Raw genomic sequence first — 20,499 nt, 5'->3', positions numbered from 1 at the left:
GGTATCTTGAAGACATGGATTCTGATGAAGATGGCAGATCCCAAATGGTCCCTTAAGTAAGAAGAACAAGAATATTATCACTCAGCTACTTCAGTTAGTGATATTTATGCTGTTTCGTTCAACTAGTAACAAGTTTGCATTTTGATGCCATAAAACCAGACTCTAATTCAGGTTGTTATTGCAAATTTGTTTCAAAAGTGGAGAAAATTTGAGCACAAGTCGACAGATTTAATTGGTAACTGGTCATTACACCTGGTTACAATGGATGGAACACCTGCATATCTGATCAATCCAGACAAGTAAGTGATGAATAAATTGTCCTCATTTATTACAACTTTAAAACAAAATAAAAGGAAAAACAGGATAACAGCTAAGGAGAACCATTTCAATCATCAAACTCATTTTGACAAAGAAAGCTATTATCCAATGAGAAATATTAATTTTGTTTTGAATGCTTCCTGAGATTTTACCTCAACAACCCTACTCCGAAGAGCATTTCTGTTGATAGTCACTCTGTGCCGGAAGCTACTTCCTTTTCTGTCCTGAATTTTATCATTCTGCACATCTGTCCTCTTGTCCTAACCTTGAAATAGGACACAAGATTAATGGTTTTTATTTCACTTCATATCTTATATATTGCTTATAAGATCTCCAGTCATTCATCAAATTCTGAGGCTTTGATGAAATCTTCCAAAAATTCCTCCTAACTCACATATCTAACATTGCATTAGTCCTTCTTTGAATATTACATTTATTTCTGCTTAAAGTACCTGCATGAGCACTGTACTGGTTCAGCAAGAAGCTCTCAAAATTAAACCCTTAATTCGGAGACACAAGAGACTGCAGATGCTGCAACGTGGAACAACAAACAATCTGCTGCAAGAAATCAGCGAGTCAAGCAGTATGTGCAGGGGGAAAGAATTGTCGATGTTTCAGGTTAAAACCCTGCATCAGAATGTAATTTGGCATATACTCTTAATATGTCTGGATAGCTCATGTACAGTATGTCTCTTAGGACTGAACATGTGTATGTACAGTTCATGATGCCAGCGCCTGGTTCTGTTTTAGTTGAACCTAGATGAGTGGAAACATTCAGTTGGAATCATAAGTGGGAATCCTGGCCAACCACATATTTATAAAGGTGACTAATTTTTGACAGTCCATGATAATGGGTGAAGGGATCACGATACACGATTGATCCACACCTGTCGTATCTACGATTCTCTGGTGACATCAACATTTATGGAGTGAAAAGAAGTCATTTGTCCTATCATATTAATGCTAGGGAAGGAAGTGTTAGTTAGGCTAGGTCTAGCTTCCACAGGCTTCTTGTATGTTATGACCGCCAGATACCTACCAAATATTTCATAAATGCATTGAAGGTTTCTGCTTCTGTACTTTGAGATTGTAATTTCCAGATCCCCATTACGCATTGAGGGTTTTCTCCCCCTTCAACTCTTATCCTTTCTACAAATTACCTTTAATCAATTGCCACTACTTAAAGATATCATGCTAAGGGAAATAGAATCTTCTTTTGCAACAAACAATCTGCTGGATGAACTCAGTGGGTCGAGGTGCATCTATGGGAGGAAAGGAATTGTTGATAATTTGGGTCAAAACCCTGCATCAAGGCCAGATGTGGGTCCTGATGCAAAGTTTCAATCCAAAACATCAACAATTCCTCTTGAAATTAGCAAAAGTCCTTCATCCTCTAGATCCTTACTCTCTGTAGACTTGATCAGCTTTGAATAAAAAGCACCTAAAACTTGTAAAATCAAAGGAACAGCCAGTTAGCACTGCTGTCTCACAGCTCGAGACCGAAATTTGATCCTGATCTCTGGTGCTGTCTGTGTGTAATTTGCACATTCTCCCTGTCACCAAGTGTTTCCTCCAGGGGCTCCTACTTCCTGCCATGTCCCAAAGATGGGTTGGTCGACTAATTAGCCTCTGTAAATTGCCCCTATGTCGGTAGAAATGGGAGCTGATGGAATGTGAGAGAATGCTCTGTGAGCCATCATGGGCTCCATGGGCTGAATTGTCTATCTCATTATGAACTATGTAGCAGGAAATTAAATCAGCAAACTACCTGCGACTAGGTGACAAGCCTTTTGCATTGCACCAGTGATGTCTTTTTCTGCTGCTGAATCTATATTCAACTGAATGAGGTTGAAAGAGGCCATTAGTTGGGGCACTCAACTCCAACAGACCAGCCTTAGCCTCTGACCAGCATTGCACTGATTGAAATCATAATCTTCCTGGACTGCATTCTTCCAGAGAGCTCTAGCTGGATGTCTGCCAGTTCCCTCCCAATGTAACATCTAGCATGACACACATCTCTTATGTTCACATGGCCACTGGATACCACTCATGGTGTCTCTTCTCTCCCAAAAAATATGCAATGTAGTCTTTGTAGCTTTTAAATATTATTGCCGTATCCTAGTGTTGTCAGATGAGACCAGCATTAACTTGAAATTATATCTAACACCTTCCTGGTTTGTTTCACTCAGCTACTTGAAGGATAAACCCATTATTCTTGGAGTATGTTTCTTTCGTTGAGAAGGTTAATTTCATGTTACGATGAGGTAAAGCATGTTGAACTGGACACCCAAGCACAGAGCATCTCAAACTTGATTCACTCAACCTTCCTCTCTTCTAAATTACAAAAAGCAAAAACATAACACTTTCACTGCAAGCTTCTGTTGTTGAAAACAAATTTACATTGGTTTATTTCTGATAATGACAGCACCCAAATTGGGGATTACATTGAAGGGAAGAATGTTTCTCATACCAAGCTGCAGAAAGTCCTGCCCAATATTCCAATGGATGATAAGAGGGGCTCCAAGATTTTTAAAGGTACTCCAGGTTAAATACTACAAGTTGCTGGAAATATCTGATATTTCCCTGTGAAACAAAATGCATCAACAAAAAACTTAAAAGTTATCCCTGACTGGATTTATTTCCAAGACCTGCTTCATGTACATTCCTACTAATGGAACAGCTGAATCTCAATTCTTTCAGTTAAATACAGCTCACTGCAGTGAACCTCAAAGGTAGACCATTCCTTAAAAGGATGGAAACAAAACAATGTGAAAAGTCCTTAAGCAAGAGATGACAAGCAATTTGCCATCTTAACAATGAACTCTGTTTTAAAACATTTGCTTTCCTATGTTAGGTTTTAAATCTTGCTACAGTAATACCAAGACTAAGTTGAAACTCTGGACAGTTGTCACTTAAATAGAGCTCTGGACATGTGTCACAACATGTTTGAAGAGTATGTTTCCTGTGATATAACTGAATACAAAGAAGTCATCACTCATCTTGAACTATTAACTGTTTTAGAACAGCAGAAATAGCTTATCACATCTGAAAAAGTTTTTTGAACAGTCAAGTAATTGTAGCAGTGCCATCCTCACTTTTATTCATTAACTTGGCATAGACCGATGAGATGTACTATGACCTCACGATTTAGCTTGGACTATGATCTCACGATCTACCTTGTTGTGATGTTGCATCTTATTGCACTGCACTTTCTCTGTAGCTGTGACACTTTACTCTGTACTGTTATTGTTTTTACCTGTACTACATCAATGCACTCTATACTAACCCAATGTAACTGCACTGTGTAATGAATTGACCTGTACGATTGGTATGCAAGGCAAGTTTTTCACTGTACCTCGGTACAAGTGACAATAATAAAACAATACCAATACCAATCTTTCTCTCATTTTCTTACACCAGCATTTTGACATCCATGAGTTCTGCAAAATACTGAGTCAAAATCAGTAAATAATGCCCATATCCCTGTCTAATTTCCAATGGCAAGAAGGCAACTGACATGAACTTTCTCCCAAAGTCTCAGCAATTAATTTACCCTCAGATTGTTGTTCATTAGTAGCTTGAGCTTTCTCTTGCTACTTCTTATATAACCTGTATCAATTTATATTGATTCCGCTTCTGACTGAAATGTGATCCAAACCACTTCCCCCATGGTGCAGTAATCCTTCCCACTCTCTGCAAGGTTTTGCTTCTCATTGACTCTGAAGGGAAGCTGAAGCTCTTTGCTGACATTATGTGCCTCTCCTTAAGTACATGTCCATTGAGTGCCAGGGAAGAAACATGACAGCTGGAAGTACCTTGTCCTTCCGTTCTGTGTCTGGACATGGGAGAGACAAGGTTCACAGAAGAAAGTAGTTCTAAAGTTCTTGAGGTTAACTACAGAAGACAATGGACATACAGAAGCAGCTATACAGGAGAAAAATCAGGCCAACAGCTAGATTGGGAGATCAACAATTACTAAAACTTGATATATTTTGGTCTCACAAAAAACATGGTAAATACATAAAAAACATAGAACCAATTGTAAAAACGGACAAAGCAAATTCTTTGTTAAAAAGAAAAATGCTCGCCCTACACTCTCAACATGTGATGTAGAACTAAGTGTGGATACTAAAACAGCTATATAAAAAAGGGGATGAATTTAGGATTAGTGTAAGTGAGTGGTTGCTGGTCAGCAGCACAGACTCAGTTGGCCAAAGGGCCTGTCTTCATACTGTATGACTCTATTGCATGATTCAATAATGGCTCAAAGAATATTCTGATCTCCTCAGCAGCATAAGCAAGACCAAAAATGCTCAAATCAATCTGCCAAACCAACTGTACTATAGGAGGATTGTAATTCCCTTCTTTGTCAGAACTGAAGACCACAGAGGCATGTTGCGAATGATGGGGGGAAGAAAAACTCACTATCATCAACAATTCCATTCCCAACCTCCAAGATGAAGAGCCTAAAAGAGCTGTCCTCACTAATTTTGCTCCAGTTTATGGTATATCAATGACTAGAAGACACAGGTCAAGAGACTCGACATTGCATGAAAATGCATATCAAAATTGCATCATGTTGAGGGACCCAACACGGTTTCATCAAGGCGTCTAGTGGAATGGTTTTTGTGGATGCATGGATGCATAAATTCAGGAGTCACTCAGAAAGTGTTTACGTACTTTTATCATATCCCACCATGGCTGGAGTTCTTAAAACTATGGTAAACAAAGTCATTCTTATTTCCTTGTCCCAGTTGCCCTAATGTAGCGGTGGACCCCACTTTAAAAATGTTAATCTCAAGGTGAGATACTGGAGGTGGGTAATAAAAAACTTACCTGCTGACCTCTAAATAGAAAGTAGAGTTTCCAATTGAGTAGGTTGTCTACTCCAACTGGCAAAAGGAATGAAGCCACAATCACCATTGTTCTAAAATGTACACAACAATTCACTTCAGGAATCAAAAGGACAATTGCAACATTTGCAACACTGATACAGCAACTAGAGCCGCTGCCTCACGGCTCCGGCAACCTGCGTTCAATCATGACCTCCGGTGCTGTCTGTGTGGAGTTTGCAGGTTCTCCCTGTGACTCTGTGGGTTTCCCCTGGGTGTTCTGGGGTCCCCCCCTCCACCACATTCAAAAACGGTGTGGGTTGGCAGGTTAACTGGTGACCGTAAACTATCCTAAGTGTTGGTGGGTGGAGGACTGAGACTGGGTTACAGAGAAATGAGAGGGATTGATTGGGCTGCTCTGAGAGCTGGGAAAGACTTGATGGGGTAAATGGCTTCCTCGTATGTGGGAAATGAGGTACCAGACTATATTAAGAAGTTCAGTTAATGCAATTGAAGAATGCAACAAAATAAAAGTACAAAGTTAACAAATGTGCCAAATGGGAGTGCTATTGGTTCAAAGCATTTCAATATAGGTTAATATGAAGTGATGCAAATTACAAGCAAAAATAAAGAATTACAGAATCTCGAAGGGAAAGAGCCAGAAATTCTCAAAGCCTTACATCAGCAGAGTGGGAAACACTGGGATTAGAGGTACCTTTACATCTGATTGTGGAGATATAGACCTTGCCATTACCTAGGCAAAGAATCAAAGTTCAATGCTCCAGTGTTAAACAGCACTCAGTAATGTTGGCACAAATTCTGCACTGAGAAATAATTGGCTTAAAACATTAAGAGAATAGAAGAATATGGGTTTAGTGCAGGAACATGGCATTTAAGTAAAAAAAAATCAGCCATAATCTTATGAAAGATAAGGAAGGCACAAGGGGACGGATAGTCCCCTCTGCTTCTCTTTCTCATGTTCACAATAAATTGCGAGGTTTTAAAATTGCCAGAACCAACAAACTGTCTGCTGGAGAAAGAGGTCCAGCAGGCTGAGTAGCACCTGTGGGTGGAAAGGATGTCCTGATGCAGGGTTTTGACCCGAAACGTTGACAATTCCTTTCACCCCCAAAGATGCTGCTAGACCCGTTGAGTTCCTCCAACAGACTGTTTGTTACTTAAGATTCCTGCATATGTAGTCTCTTGTGCCTCTATTTTAAAACTGCCAGTACTCTTCATATATTTTCTCTCTGCAACAGTCTGCAAATGCAAGAGCAGAAAACCTTGTGGATGAGAATGCCAAAGGAGCTGAATTTCGAGAGTGCTCCATCACATGACTTGCGCAGAACATGCACCGATTGAGACTGTCGCACTCTGCTGGGTCTGGTTAGGAGTTGCACATCATGAACAGAAGGAGTACACGTTGTTGGAATCTGCTGCATATTTCTTTAGAAAACGCTTTTTTTCTTCAAGTTTTTATAGTATTTTTTTAAAGCACAGAATGGAAGGTGCCTGGAACACACTGCCAGGGGTGGTGATGGAAGCAGATAGAATAGTGGTGTTCCAAGTGGCTTTTAGGTAGACACATCAATATGCAGGGAATGGAGGGATATAGATCATGTGCAGGCAGAAGGGATTAGTTTGATTTGGTATCATGCCATCGTGGGCCTGTACTGTTCTACGTTCTATGTTCAATGATAAAGACCAAAAAGATTCAGAAATAACTTTGACAAAACCATGTGGTATATGTGAGCTGCAGAGAATAGGTGAAAAACAAAATGCTCATATTTCATTCTATTAAATGCAGTAATTAAATTATTTTTCAATTTCAAGATGAACCTATACTATTTGTACTGAAGGAATTCCATTTTATTTTAGAAATCAGGTACTAAGGAAGAAAGTTCAGAAACAAACTTATACTGTTCTTTGAAAGATTAACAAGCTTATACAGTGGCTTCATATCACCTGATCTCAGGTAATTAAATATTGTAAATTGCAAATCAGACGGCTGTGATCCAAGAGATCCAGATTCTTCTTTGAAGGAAATATTGAGTAAGTTGCAGTTTGGGATCTAATTAAGGGTTCAGATACATGTACACATTAAGATAAGATATCTTTGTTGTCACATGTACGTTGAAACACATAATGAAATGCATCTTTGCGTACAATGTTCTGGGCACAGCTCCCAATTGTCACCATGCTTCCTGCGCCAACATAGCATGCCCAAACTTCCTAACCCATACATCTTTGGAATGTGGGACAAAACCAGAGCACCCAGAGGAAACCCATGCAGACACGGGGAGAACATACAAACTCTTTACAGGCAGTGGCAGGAATTGAACTCGTATCGCTGGCACTGTAATAGTGTTACGCTAACTGCTACATTACCATGCCTGCCATTAAGAATAGGTTGCAAATTATAAACAGGAACCTGTGCAATGAATGTGAGGGAATTTAGCTTATCTGTTGTGAGATTATTTGGATGCTTTTAACCACTAACATAAATTACAACATGGAAGGAGGCCACTCTGCCCACTAGCTCCGAGCATTCCAATCCCATCAGTCCCATTTCCCCCTCCTATTTCCCTGTAGCCTTGCAATTTAATCCCTCTCACATGCCCATTAACTCCCCTATGATTCTTTTTTGCCACTTAGACTTTGAAACAGTCAGGGACTTCAGGGTTTCTACACTTTCTCCGCCTTAATCTAAGGGAATCACTTAAACTGACATGAATTTAAATTGCTGACGAATTAGTCTTGCAATACATGAAGTCTAATTAGGATTTTAATGGTGTACTAAGCTATAATTACTGCTCATCAAACCATCTGGCCTGAGAAAACTAATTTTATAAAAATACATTCTAATTCCTGAATGAATATTTAAAAATATAAGGATTTTTAAGATTAAAAACTGTTTTATTTGTTTTTGAAAGCTTTATAGTTTCAATTTCTACTTTAATCATATGTATTTGCTCCAATCTTTATTTAGCACTTCAGTAATGTTTAAAAAAAAGTTAATTAAGATTTAAAATCAAAAAGCAAACAACTGCACTTGCTGGAAGTCTGAATTAAAAACAGAAAACAGTGGAAAAACACGAGGTCAAGTAGCATCCAGGGAGAGATAAAGAGCTATTGTTTCAAGTCACTGACCGCTCATGGAGTCAAAGATTGTACAGCACAGAAACAGGACCTTTGGCCTATGATATCCACGCTGACCTTTTTGCCCATCTACACTAATCTGATCTGCCTGCATTAGAACTGTATCTTTCTTTGCCTTGCCCTGTAAAGTGTTTCCTTGAATGTCTCTTAAACATCGTTACTATATCTGATTCTACCACCTTCGCTGGCATTGCATCCCAGGTATCAACCACCCTCTGTGTAAAATAACTTGCCCCTCAGATCCCCTTTTAAACTCCTACCATTCATCTTAAAACTGTGCTTTCTTGTTTTGAAATCCCTATCTCTGCTCTCATAATGTTATATACTTCTATCAGGTCACCCCTCAGCCTCCTGCGGGCCAAGGAAAACAAGCTCAGCCAATCCCATGATGAAAGTCCTCCAATTCAGGTAACATCCTGATGAATCTCTTCTGCAGTCTCTCACTGGCTATCACATCTTTCCTCTCTCATCAGAGTTGAAAATGTTAGATTTTGTTTTGCACTCTTAAATGGTTCCTGTGAGAGTTCTTCAATGTGATCGGAAGTTCAGCCAACTAGATGATGTCACAGCTGCCAAATCTAGAGGATCTTTGAACTGATTGAAAAGAGTGGAACAAACACGAATGATTCAAGTAGAAGCTGAACCCATAAAGCTTTCAAAAATGAATAAAACAGCTTTTAATCTTAAGATCTCAAACAATAGTTAGCATCAGAAAATCAAGGAGTTCTTGTCACAGGGATCACTAGGTATTTACAAGGAGGTGTCAATGTATATGCCATTGCAACACATATCAGGGCAAGTTCTGGGCCATTAATTTAACAGTAATATACTGGCACATTATTCACAAAAAAATGCCTCCATCTCTAGCAGTACATCAATGAGCCTTTGTGTGTATTGTTACAGCTGTTTGTGCCATAACACTGTGATAATTATTGGATACTCATTGCAGCTGGAGATTTGCCACAGTTCCACCTTTCAGATATTTCCGATAAAATGCCATTGGCAAGTTAGTGCATCATACATAATTCTCTGACTCCAAAGAGGTAAAGGAGTATAAAACTCAAATATTATATTTGAGCTGTTCACTACTCTTCTGCTTCTCTGTCCATGGATTACCATTCCATCTCAAAACTCCCTTCCCCATCATAAATGCCTTCCACTTCTCACATTGAAGAAACTATGGACAGATACAACACAGAAGGGGGCCATCCAGCCCATTGCATTCATTTCAGACATAAATTAGAGAACCTGGTGGAAAGTTCAGGAGAATAATCAAAGAATTCATTTGTTCTATACTTAGCTTAGCTCCATTACATGCTGGTCCTGCGGCAGTGTATCAGTTTGTTAATTTTCATTTTCATATATAGACAAGAATATATAGGTAAGGTTTATAGGATGTAATCCAATGAAGATAGCCAAGTGATTTATAAAAAGAGCAATTCGTCCCTCAGAGTGAATTACAAACATAGTCAGGCAATTTTCCACAAAGAACAATGGATCCTTGGACCAACTGCAGGTTACAATCCAATTCGCAGGCTTTTGAGTTTAGAGTAGAGGATATGAGCTATGAGTTACAAGCTGTAATCTAATCTAATTTATATATCTTAAGTTTAAAGTTACAACTACTCAGAGAGAGAGGTTGGAGGAGGATAGGGAAGGGCAGCAGAGTCATGAAAGGTTGTAATTTACTTGAATGATTCAGATGAAATAAAGAAAATAATACACACCTTAGAGCTGTAACAAAGCATTAATCTCATTTTAAGGGCCAGGTTACTTCATAAATCATATGCCTGAGATGAGGCAGAAATCTGAAAACTGTGGTTCAGTTGATTTATTATTGCCTGTGTGGAAGTGCCTGAGAGCATTTTAGAGAATGTTGTTAATATTCATTTTATAAAACATACAAAGCTATTAAAAATGGTCAGAGGGAAGCACATTGTAGCTTGCAAATATGATGGCATTCTTCAAGAAGATTTGTTATCATAGGAATCCAGTCAAAAGGGTATACAGTAAAACTCCAAAAATCCACTCTCCGATTATTCAGAAATCCCAATATTTTGGTATCTGACTCATTGGGTGCTGAATCCCACCCTCCCTTTAAACTTTCCAGAACCCTGTATCCTGCAACCATCTTAAACACATTAGGCCCTGGTTCCTACAGTCCCTTAAATATACCATGGCACTGGTGCCTACTCTCCCTTTGAACACACTGGAGATCTGGTTCCCACACTCCCTTTAAACTCACCAGGTTTGCCGAAAAATTGATTGTACTACTACATGTAAAAGAATTGAATTAAAAGTGTGCTGGGGTATTAATGGCAATAACATCCAAAAGTATGGAAAACCTGTGAGCTTGGCACAACCAAGGTCATTAGGGTGCTGGATTAACAGAGTTTTACTGTACTTGGAGTTTCTGAATAAATTCAATAATAAGGCACCATGTTCGATGTTACGAAATATATTGATAACAGCAAGCTGGTGACAAAGACGAGGAGAAACTAATAACATTTAAAATAAGCTGGACCAAGTAAGTCGTTGGACACATAATAGCACAAGCACTTTAAATCTGCATGTTAGTTGTGCATAGTGAAAGACTAATGAAACATTTTTACCTGAGAAATCTATCAGCAAGGTTGGAATGTCATAAATGACCTGAGTGTAATTACTCAGTATGAATGAGGCCATATTTGCAAAAAAGATTTGGATGTTGCACTTCCAAGAAGGCATTTGTTTTTCACTAAGCTCAATGCTTGGAATTGTTTAGGGGCTTCAAATGCAACAACACAAGTGGTTGTGGACCAAGTGCTGGAATATTTCACTTTGTTACTACCTCATGACATACATTGAATGCTATATTCAAAGACCCTTTGCATCTATCAACAATGGTGAAGAATAACATGGGATCAGCACAGAATAACATGATGATTCTGGGACCTGAATATGAAGGGCAACTGAATTCATTTAAAAAAAACATTGAATGGGTATTTTAAAAGTTTTTCAATAAAAAAAACAGAAGGAATTCATACCAAGATGCAGTTACTCATGTGAGTGCCCTGTTCCCATTTAATGAACACCAAAATAAAACTACTCCAAAGCAAGATTATATTTCCAAGATTTTTTCCACCACAGAACTCAGTTTGCATTGAACAGACATCCAGCAAATTTAAGTTAATTCTGACTTAAACCATTTAAAGAATACAGATAAAGCATATTTGCCGTACATCAATTGTGTTAAATGCTCAAGATTTGTTCGACAAACTGAACCTACTTTTATTTGAGGAAGTAACTTCAGATCCATAAGTTTCCTTCATAACTTGAAGTTCTTAAGTCCTAAAATCGCAACCAGGTTTAGCAATTGCAAGAGTTCATCCAAATTAACTTGAGCTGTAGATTATTACATTTGGAATACTGGAACCATAAAATATTCAGCCCAAAAGTTTCAACAATATCAAGGATCAATAAAGTTGGGTGCAACCTCAAAGGGTTAGGTTCATTTTGTTTTTCTAATTTAGCTTTGTGAAAGGGATAGATTGTCACTGCAGAAAGTAAATGGATTGGACAGTCTTCAGGAGTCAAATGCTTGATTTTATTAAAAGTAGTTTCCATGATTTCTCTGTATAATAAAAAATTCTGTGAGGTCTCATGTAGCAAAGTTTCAGAAACCTTTCAACAATCTATGTTTGCAACATACACAGCATTTGCGTCATCTGTATTCTCTTATTTGATTAGAGGATTCTTTTAAATCTGCCTGACATGATTAGACTGTAAGAAATCCAGCCTTTCTGCCCTTAATTAACTTCAAGATGGGTATTAATTATTTCTTACATTAATACCTGTTTGAAACTTGTGCACTACCACTGATTGCCTGGCAAGGCTGCAGTGCATTGTTTCTCCATTTCTGAACAGAGTTGTTGTGATGCCAACACTCTGACTCTCTTGTACAATTTCCATCAAGAATTATGTTTGAAAGTTTACACGAATAAGAGGATTGAGCTCAGATAGCTGGCATCTCTCTTTGGAATGTCACTTTTTTTTCCCAGTACAATCTATTTATCTATGATTATCCCACTGACTTCGTCCACATTATTGATAGTCATTTGTGCCGCTATACTTCTGTGTAAAAGCTTGTGTAAATTAATCATTTGGTGATTCAGCTTTATCCTCCATTTATATTAAAAAAAATCAGATATACAATTCTTCTAATCACATATACACTTTCTTTAACTACTCTTTTATTTTTCTCATTAATCATTTCCATTATTCAAAACTTATTCTGCATACCCAAATTTCTCTAATTTAATTTTTCAATACGTTGCTTGCCATCTCTGGATTTTATGCTCGGCTTGATTTTCTTTTGCATTAGAATCTCTGGATTTACCAATTATGAATTTATATTTCTCTGTTCATTGAGCTTTTGCTGCACAGCCAATACCTCTTATACGAGTATGACCAGTCTGGGTCAGAAGCATCTCCTACCTGAACATTTCCCATTGCCTTTACATTGTTTTATTTATTAACTACATCAAGGTGAGCCCCAAATTTATCGAATTTAATTCTTTTTTCTTGTAAGTGCCTTTAGTTTTGAACATACATAGCTTTTTGATTTTTAATTAATGAAATATATAATCACTCTGACAATATCACCTTAAACCCACATTTTCCTTTCTGTATCATAAAGCATTGAATATGAAAATTATGTTTGAAACATTAAACACTGTATTTTCCAACAGATACTTAACAACTTTTGTTACAATAAGTAATAAATGGATCTTCTGCTCTTTGTCATCTTTCTGTTCATTGTGACTTCACAAGGAGTCTCATTCTAATTTTGCTGGCATTTAATATCTGTCCTGTGTCAGACTAGTGTATGATGTCTGGTCGTGCTTCTCTGAGGCATTTGTTATTTTCTCCATGTCTGGCCACAGCTCTACTCATACTCTGTATTTCCTTGGTGATTGGCTGCACCTTTGCAAGCATTTGATACTTCTGTGTTCTCAGGCCTAACGTCAGGCCACCTTCAATTTGATTTTTTTCTGCATCTATCAGGATCAGACTGCATTTTTTTTAAACCACACGCTTCCTTGCTGATTATCTATTTTTCTTTTACATTATCCTACCCTGGTGGGTTTTCATATTTTAACCCTTCTATATGTTTGGCCCAGGCCCTGTTTCTATTTGCCATCTTCCTATATCTGGTCCAGGTTTTATGGGCATTTAATATTTTCATTGTGCTCTCAATTCCAAGTGGTTTAGTGTGAACAGACACCTCTGTGCTAATTGTAGGTGAAAGGGTGTGCATAGTGATATCACTTTGAATTTAGTTAAAAGTAATGCTCTTGCTATTAATACTTCCATTTAGCTCAGTGCCAATAAAATAAAGGTGGTTGTCAATCATACCTCTGCTACGACGTCTGCTGCGGGAAGGATCTGTGTAAAACGTCAGCTGAGGTTCATTATCTGCTTCAGTCCCAGAATCACCTTCAGGGTTCAAGAAGGCAGATCCAGCTGCAAAGGAAAATAAATGATCTGAGCGCTGAAATTTATAAAGTCATTTGTAGGGAACTCATGGAAACACAAGAGACTGCAGATGTTGGAAATGTGGAAGTACACACAAAGGTGCCGGAGGAACTCAGAGGCTAAAGCAGCATCTGTGGAGGGAAACTGTGGTGTCAAGGGTCTCGACCCAAAACATCGACTATCCATTTCTCTCCATAGATGCTGCCTAACCCACTGAATTCCTCCAGCGCTTTTGTGTATTGCTGCAGAGAACTCATGTTAGCAAGGAAAATGGCAACACCATTTCACAGAAAGGTAATTATCTTCTGGTGAGCTTGGAAGTTAAATGCATTTTGGACTATATCGTAATTAACCGAAGTGGTGAAAGACTTCAAAGGCTAAGGCATTGACTTTCATTCCAACTTTCCTTACCTGACCTTTTCAACAAAAGCATTGCCAATGACACACATTCAGCAAGTGGCTATTGACTAAGGCTGAAAATGCAGACCCAAGAAAGCTTTCGTAAATAGAGCCCACAATGTCTGCACTGAACATGATGTTGAATTAAACTAAATCTCTTCTGCCTGTACATGATTCCATATCCCTCCATTCCCTACATATTCATTTATCTAACAGCTTCTTAAGTGCCACTTTTGTATCTGCTTCCACCACTACTCCTGGCAACCCATTACAGGCACATACCACTCTGTGTAAAAAAAATGCCTTGCATGTCTCCTTTAAACTTATCCCCTCTCACCTTAGATGCATGTCCTCTAGCATTTGACATTTCTACCCTGGGAAAAAGATTCTGACTGCCTACCCTATCTATGCCTCTCATCATTTTATAACTTTCTATCAAGTCTCCCCTCACTCTCCAATGCGCCAGAGAAAACAAGTTTGCCCTACCTCTCCTTATAGCTCATAACATCTCATCCAGGCAGCATCCTGGTAAACCTCTTCTGCACGTCCAAAGCCTCCACACCCTTCCTGTAATGGGGCGACCAAACTGCACACAATACTCCAAGTGCGGCCTAACCAAAGTTTTATATATCTGCAACATGACTTCCTCACAGTTAAACTCAGTGCCCTGACTGATGACGACAAGCATGCCATATGCCTTCTTCACCAGCCTATCTACTTGCCTGGGCATTTTCAGGGAGATTATGGACTTGGACCTCAAGGTCCCTCTGAACATCAATGCTGTTCAGGGTCCTGTCATTGACTGTACACTTTCTCCTTACATTTGAACTTCCAAAGTACAGCACATCACACTGGTTCGGATCTGCCATTTCTCCACCCATAGCTGTAACTGATCTTTATTCTGATGTATCCTTTGATAGCCCTCTACACTGTTCACAACTCTGCCAATCTTTGTGTTGTCTGCAAAATTACTAACTCACCCAATTACATTTTTCACCGAAGTCATTTATATATTTCACAAATAACGGAAGTCTCAGCACCGATCCCTGCAGAACATCACTGGTCACAGACCTCTAGCCAGAATAACACCCTTCCACCACTACCCTTTGTCTTCTATGGACAAACCAATTCTGAATCCAAACTACCAAATCATCATGGATCCCATGCATCTTGATCTTCTGGATCAGCCACCATGAGCAACCTTGTCAAATGCCTTACTAAACTCCATGTAGACAACATCCACTGCTCTACCCTCATCAATCACCTTGGTCACCTCCTCAAAAAAACTCAGTCAAGTTTGCAAACATGACCTGCCCTGCACAAAGCCATGCTGACTGTCCCAAATCAGGCCATGTTTTTCCAAATGTGTGTAAATCCTATCCCTAAGAATCCTCTCCAATAGCTTCCCTACCATTGTTGCAAGGCTCACCAGTCTATAATTTCCTGGATTATCCTTATTTTCCTTCTTGAAAGGAACAACACTGGCTACTTGCCAGTCCTCTGGGTCCTCATCTGCGGCTAGTGAGGATAGAAAGGTCTTCCTCAAGGCCCCAGCAATCTCCCCTCTTGCCTCTTTCAGTAACCTGGGGTATATCCCATCATGCCCTGGGGACTTAGCCACTTTAATGCTCATCAAAAGACACATCACCACCTCCTTCGTGAATTCAAAATGCCCTGGGGTATTAGTATACCCACACTGCTCTCACTAACCTCCATATCCTCCTCCTTAGTGAATACCTATGCAAAGTACTCATTTAGTACCTCACCCACACCCTCTGGCTCCAAGCATAAATTCCCTGCTTTATCCTTGGGTGGTCCTACCTTCTCCCTCACTATGTTCTTGTTTTTAATACGTATAAAATGCCTTGGGATTCGCTCTAATCCTAGTTGCCAAGGACATTGCATGGTCCCCTGTGGCCCTCCTAATCCCTTGCTTAAGCTCTTTCCTGCTGTCTTTATATTCATCAATGGCCCTGTCTGATTTTAGCTTCCTAAATGTGATATATGATTCCTTTTCTCTTTTTGACTAAATTCACAACCTCTCTCATCATCCAAGGTTCCCTTACCTTGCCATCCTTGCCCTTCCTCCTTACTGGAATATGCCGGTCCTGACCTCTGACCAGTTGGTCTTTAAACGACTCCCACCTGTCAGATATGGACTTGCCCGATAACAGCTGCTCCCAATTAACACACCCCCACTCCTGTCTAATAATGTTGCCCTCCCCCAATTTAGTCCTTTCCCTCAAGGTCCAGATATATCCTTGTTCATAATTATCTTAAAACTTAAGGAGTTGTGAAAATAAAAAAAACTGCAGATGCTAGAAATCTGAAATAAAACAAAAGATGCAGGTCAAGTGTTCAAGTCCAAGATCCTTCAATGATGGGGAACAGGGCAAAAGGTTCAGACAAGTATCAAGTTAGACAGCAGAGGAGAACTTCTTCAGGTTCAGATACAGCAAAGCATGGAAATTCCCCTTGGCCCTTAATATCAGGATGTGACAAATAGCCCAAGGTTCAAAAAACAAACTGCTGGTGGGTCAGGCAGCATCTGAGGAGGGAGATGGACAGTCGACATTTCAAGTCGGGACCGTTCATCTGGATTGAGGCTAAGGTCTGCGTCACTGAAGATTTGCTGCAAGCATGCCGAAGTGAATGAAGGTGAGCGCATAAATTAACCTAGGGTGTTAACCAATCTAGTTCAATTCCTTTTTTATCAAGGATTACCTAAGTTCTGGCATTTACTATGGCAAAAAGAATGATCATTATTTTCCAACCCACTGCCTCCAGCAGCAGAGAAAAATGAGAAATAAAAAGAAAAAAAAGAATTAAAATATCACCTGACAAATGAAAAACATAATTTGAAAAGAAAGGCAGGTATAGGAGCCTCCTATCATTGGCCTGCATTTGACATGGTACAGCTCAGACTAAAATGATGGTCTGTTGGCTATCCATGCTATAAACGGAGAAAATCTGGTGCTTTAAGTTACCCTGCCCCTCCACATGTAGTCTTCTCCTCAATAATCAAAGCTGATCAGTGAACTGACGAGAACTGTAATGACTTATAAATTATTTTTAATTCAAAATTCCATGTAAATCTTAACCCAGACGAATGATGTGTTACTGAGCTTCTAAGGGCATGCTAAATCATAACTAAATTATTCAAACCTGTTGTCTGTGTTGCTTCTCTCTGCATGTCTGGTGCATGCTGTTGTCACCTTACTATCAACATGCACTAAATATAAGGAACCTGCATTTTTATGAAGTAAATGCAAACTAAAACCACTAAATACTTAGGGCTAGTAATTACAAGTGTAAATACAGTTATATGCAATGGGATAATATGCTGCCAGAAACTGAAAATTAATTTCTCTGTTGCTAACAATTAACTATCACAAAAATACAGTGCCATTTCTTTAGGTTCGCAAATTCTCAGGCAGATTTTAAAAGTTAAAAACTTTAAGTTGAATTTTATTTATTAGCCTTTTAGTCACTTTCCTTCTGTGTTAATTATTCCAACTTTTCAATCTCTCTCATATGATCATTAAAATGTACAGAACAGGAATGGGCCCTTATAGCCAACCTCGTCCATACCAACCATGATGCCTATTGTCACGAATCCCATTTGCCTACTTTAGGCCTGTATCCCTCTACCTCTTTCCTATCCAAGGACCTGTCCAAATGCCTTTTAAATGTTGTAATTGTAGCTGCCTCCACCATCTCCTCTGTAAACTTTTTCCAAATATTCACCACTCTCCTGTGTGAAAACCTTACCCCTCAGATCTCCTTTAAATTTCTCCCCACACACCTCAAACATGCCCTTGAGTTTTAGACTCCATAGCCATGGAAAAAAAGATTCTGCTTATCTATCTTGTCTATGCCCCTCATAATTTTGTAAACCTCTATAAGGTCACCCCTGCTCGTCTTAAAATTCAACTGAGAATAAACCCAAACTATTCAATCTCTCCTTCTAACTACAGCCCTCCATTCCAGACAACATCCTGATGAATCCCTTCTGCACTCTTTCCATTGCTACCATATCCTACATGTACTGTGGCAACTAGAACTGTACATAATACTCCAAGAGTGGTCTAATTAATGTTTCATACAGCTGCAACATGGCATTCCAACTCTTATTCTGAATGTCTCTGCCTATGAATGCAAGCATACCAAATATCTCTCATAAAATCCTATCTGCTTGAGTCGCCACTTTCAGGGAGCTACAGACTTGCACCTCTCTATTTCTTTTTCTGCATTTGATTTAACATTGCACTCACCTCCTTGTATTTACATTGATTCTCGTGCTGAGGCTATATCTTGGTGGTAGCTCTGTTCACATGGGCCCTAATTGCTCTAGAGCATTCAGACAGCAGCAGATGAAACCCATGGATCTGAATGTATGGAGGAACACTGGTTTCCATAGCAGTTCTCACATTTGAAAGCTCCCCAGTATGACCCTGGGCAGGAATGTTATTTGCTGGGCCAATGGTAGTGAGTTATCATTGACATTTGCTTACAAAGTCAGTTATAGTATATGTAGAGGTTACTGCAACTGATGGCCGATATACTTGTACACATTTAGTATTAGTGACCTTGGAAAAATTCTGTCTCTAAACATCTACTTAAAAATCCAAGGATCCCATAGCTTTATTAACTACACTCATAATGTCTCTTTTCACCTCTAAAGCTCTGTGTGCAAATACTCGTGATGTTGCCTTCTGTTTATATCTGCTTTGAAATCATGTCATTTGGCATACACTGTCTCCTCCTTCTTCTATCCAAATACATGACCTACAGCCGAGCTGCATCAAATTTTCTTCAGCATGTGTCTGTCCTTTTTGACCCCATTAAGTCTATTTCTATCTTCCCCACTTTTCACAACACTTCCAAGTCTCAGCTTATCTGGGAAATTTTAAACTTGTGCCTGTATCCCAAGTGAAAGTTGTTGTCTCTTTCAGGATGACAGTATATCCATCTCCCCTGCCTGTCTCTGTCCCAGTGCCCTGTTGGTATTGCACACAAGGTTGGCCCTGATAGTCCCTGCCCATTGCGCCCTGCAATAAGGACATCTGTCTCAGAATGCCAAACGTAGACTGCTTAAATACCTGCAGGAGATATGTGCAGTCAATTGTGGTGTACACTTTGGCAAATCCAGTGATGCAGAAATGTTCAAGAATTTTCATCCTATCAGAAGATTATAAGGGTGAGGTGAAATATTACTGTCTCTTTGCAAAGTAGATGTCCAATATCTGCTGTGTGACCTTATGGATGGTATTCTGATTGTTGGTGATGCCATCTGTTGCAGCTTGGAATGAACTGGCAGCAGAATTGAAAGTCATGGGTTACCCTTGTAGCAAGAGCCAGTGCTGTAATTTCTGTTGGAAAGGTGATTTTGGTCACCAAGTGCCTGCCTGCTCAAAGAATCATGGAGAGACACAACACGGAAAGAGGCCCTCGGCTCACCGAGTCAAAGGCCCATTCTTGCACGTATCATACACAAACTCGTTCTATTCTCCCTACATTGCTGATCTGAAAACTCCACAAACATCGAACCTTTGTTGGGTTCAGTTGTGGCATTCTGAAATAGCAGTTTTGAAGAGCAGCCTTTGCTTTTCGTCCCAGTCACCGCAGGTTTGTGTCGCCACTGTAACAGCTGCTGTCACTGCTTCCGCCCTTATGGGTGCTTTCAACAATAACCATCCAATGAAATAAGCAGTGCTACTGCAGCCAAGAGTGGGATCTTCAAGAACTCAAAGTCAAAATTGTAGCGGTTGCTACCGCGAAATAAAACAAGACGCTACTCGGAGGATTGTCGAACAAGAAGTGGTTTATTTTCCCGCCTTGTGCGGGCCCTTTAAGGGAGACTGTTCCCGCCCAAAGCAACCGGCAATGACGTAAGTACTACGTCATCAAGACCTTCCCGCGCGCAGGTTCTCCCTGTCGCTTGGGAAAGACGAGGCCCGCCGCCATCTTGGGCCTCGTCGCTCCAACGCCACGCGACCCGACTGCCGAGCCAGTTCGCCCGACTAAACGGTGAGTCGCCACACAACCCCCCCCAGAACCGGGGATACAGTCCCCAAGGTCCGTGGGCTGTGCCAGCTGCCGCTTAGGGGGCCGGCCTCTGCGTCGCGGCGTTGCAACCTCGACAGGTTGTTGCAGATGCAAATGGGCCGGTTTGAGGCGGTCCGCCGTAAAAAACCTGTTCCCTGCCTCCAATGTCCAAAATAAAGGTGGATCCATTATTCCGTATGACTCGGAACGGTCCCTCATATGGTCG

The 20,499-nt window shown here is 39.8% G+C and overlaps 1 protein-coding gene across 4 annotated transcripts in view; it reads right to left on the bottom strand.

Moving 5' to 3' along the window:
• astn1 (astrotactin 1) overlaps positions 1-20,499 on the bottom strand; it is a 1,815,355-nt gene that overhangs the window by 1,080,123 nt on the left and 714,733 nt on the right. For all 4 annotated transcript variants that reach the window (XM_052011000.1, XM_052011002.1, XM_052011001.1 and 1 more), the window contains exon 5: positions 13,707-13,814. In XM_052011000.1, coding sequence (XP_051866960.1) covers positions 13,707-13,814 — 108 coding nt within the window. The remainder of the gene's footprint in view (positions 1-13,706; positions 13,815-20,499) is intronic.

Source organism: Pristis pectinata, chromosome 3 (assembly GCF_009764475.1).
Source record: "Pristis pectinata isolate sPriPec2 chromosome 3, sPriPec2.1.pri, whole genome shotgun sequence".
Classification (NCBI taxonomy): Eukaryota; Metazoa; Chordata; class Chondrichthyes; order Rhinopristiformes; family Pristidae; genus Pristis; species Pristis pectinata.
Note: the sequence above shows the minus strand (reverse complement) of the source record. Positions and strands in the feature narration are given on the sequence as shown.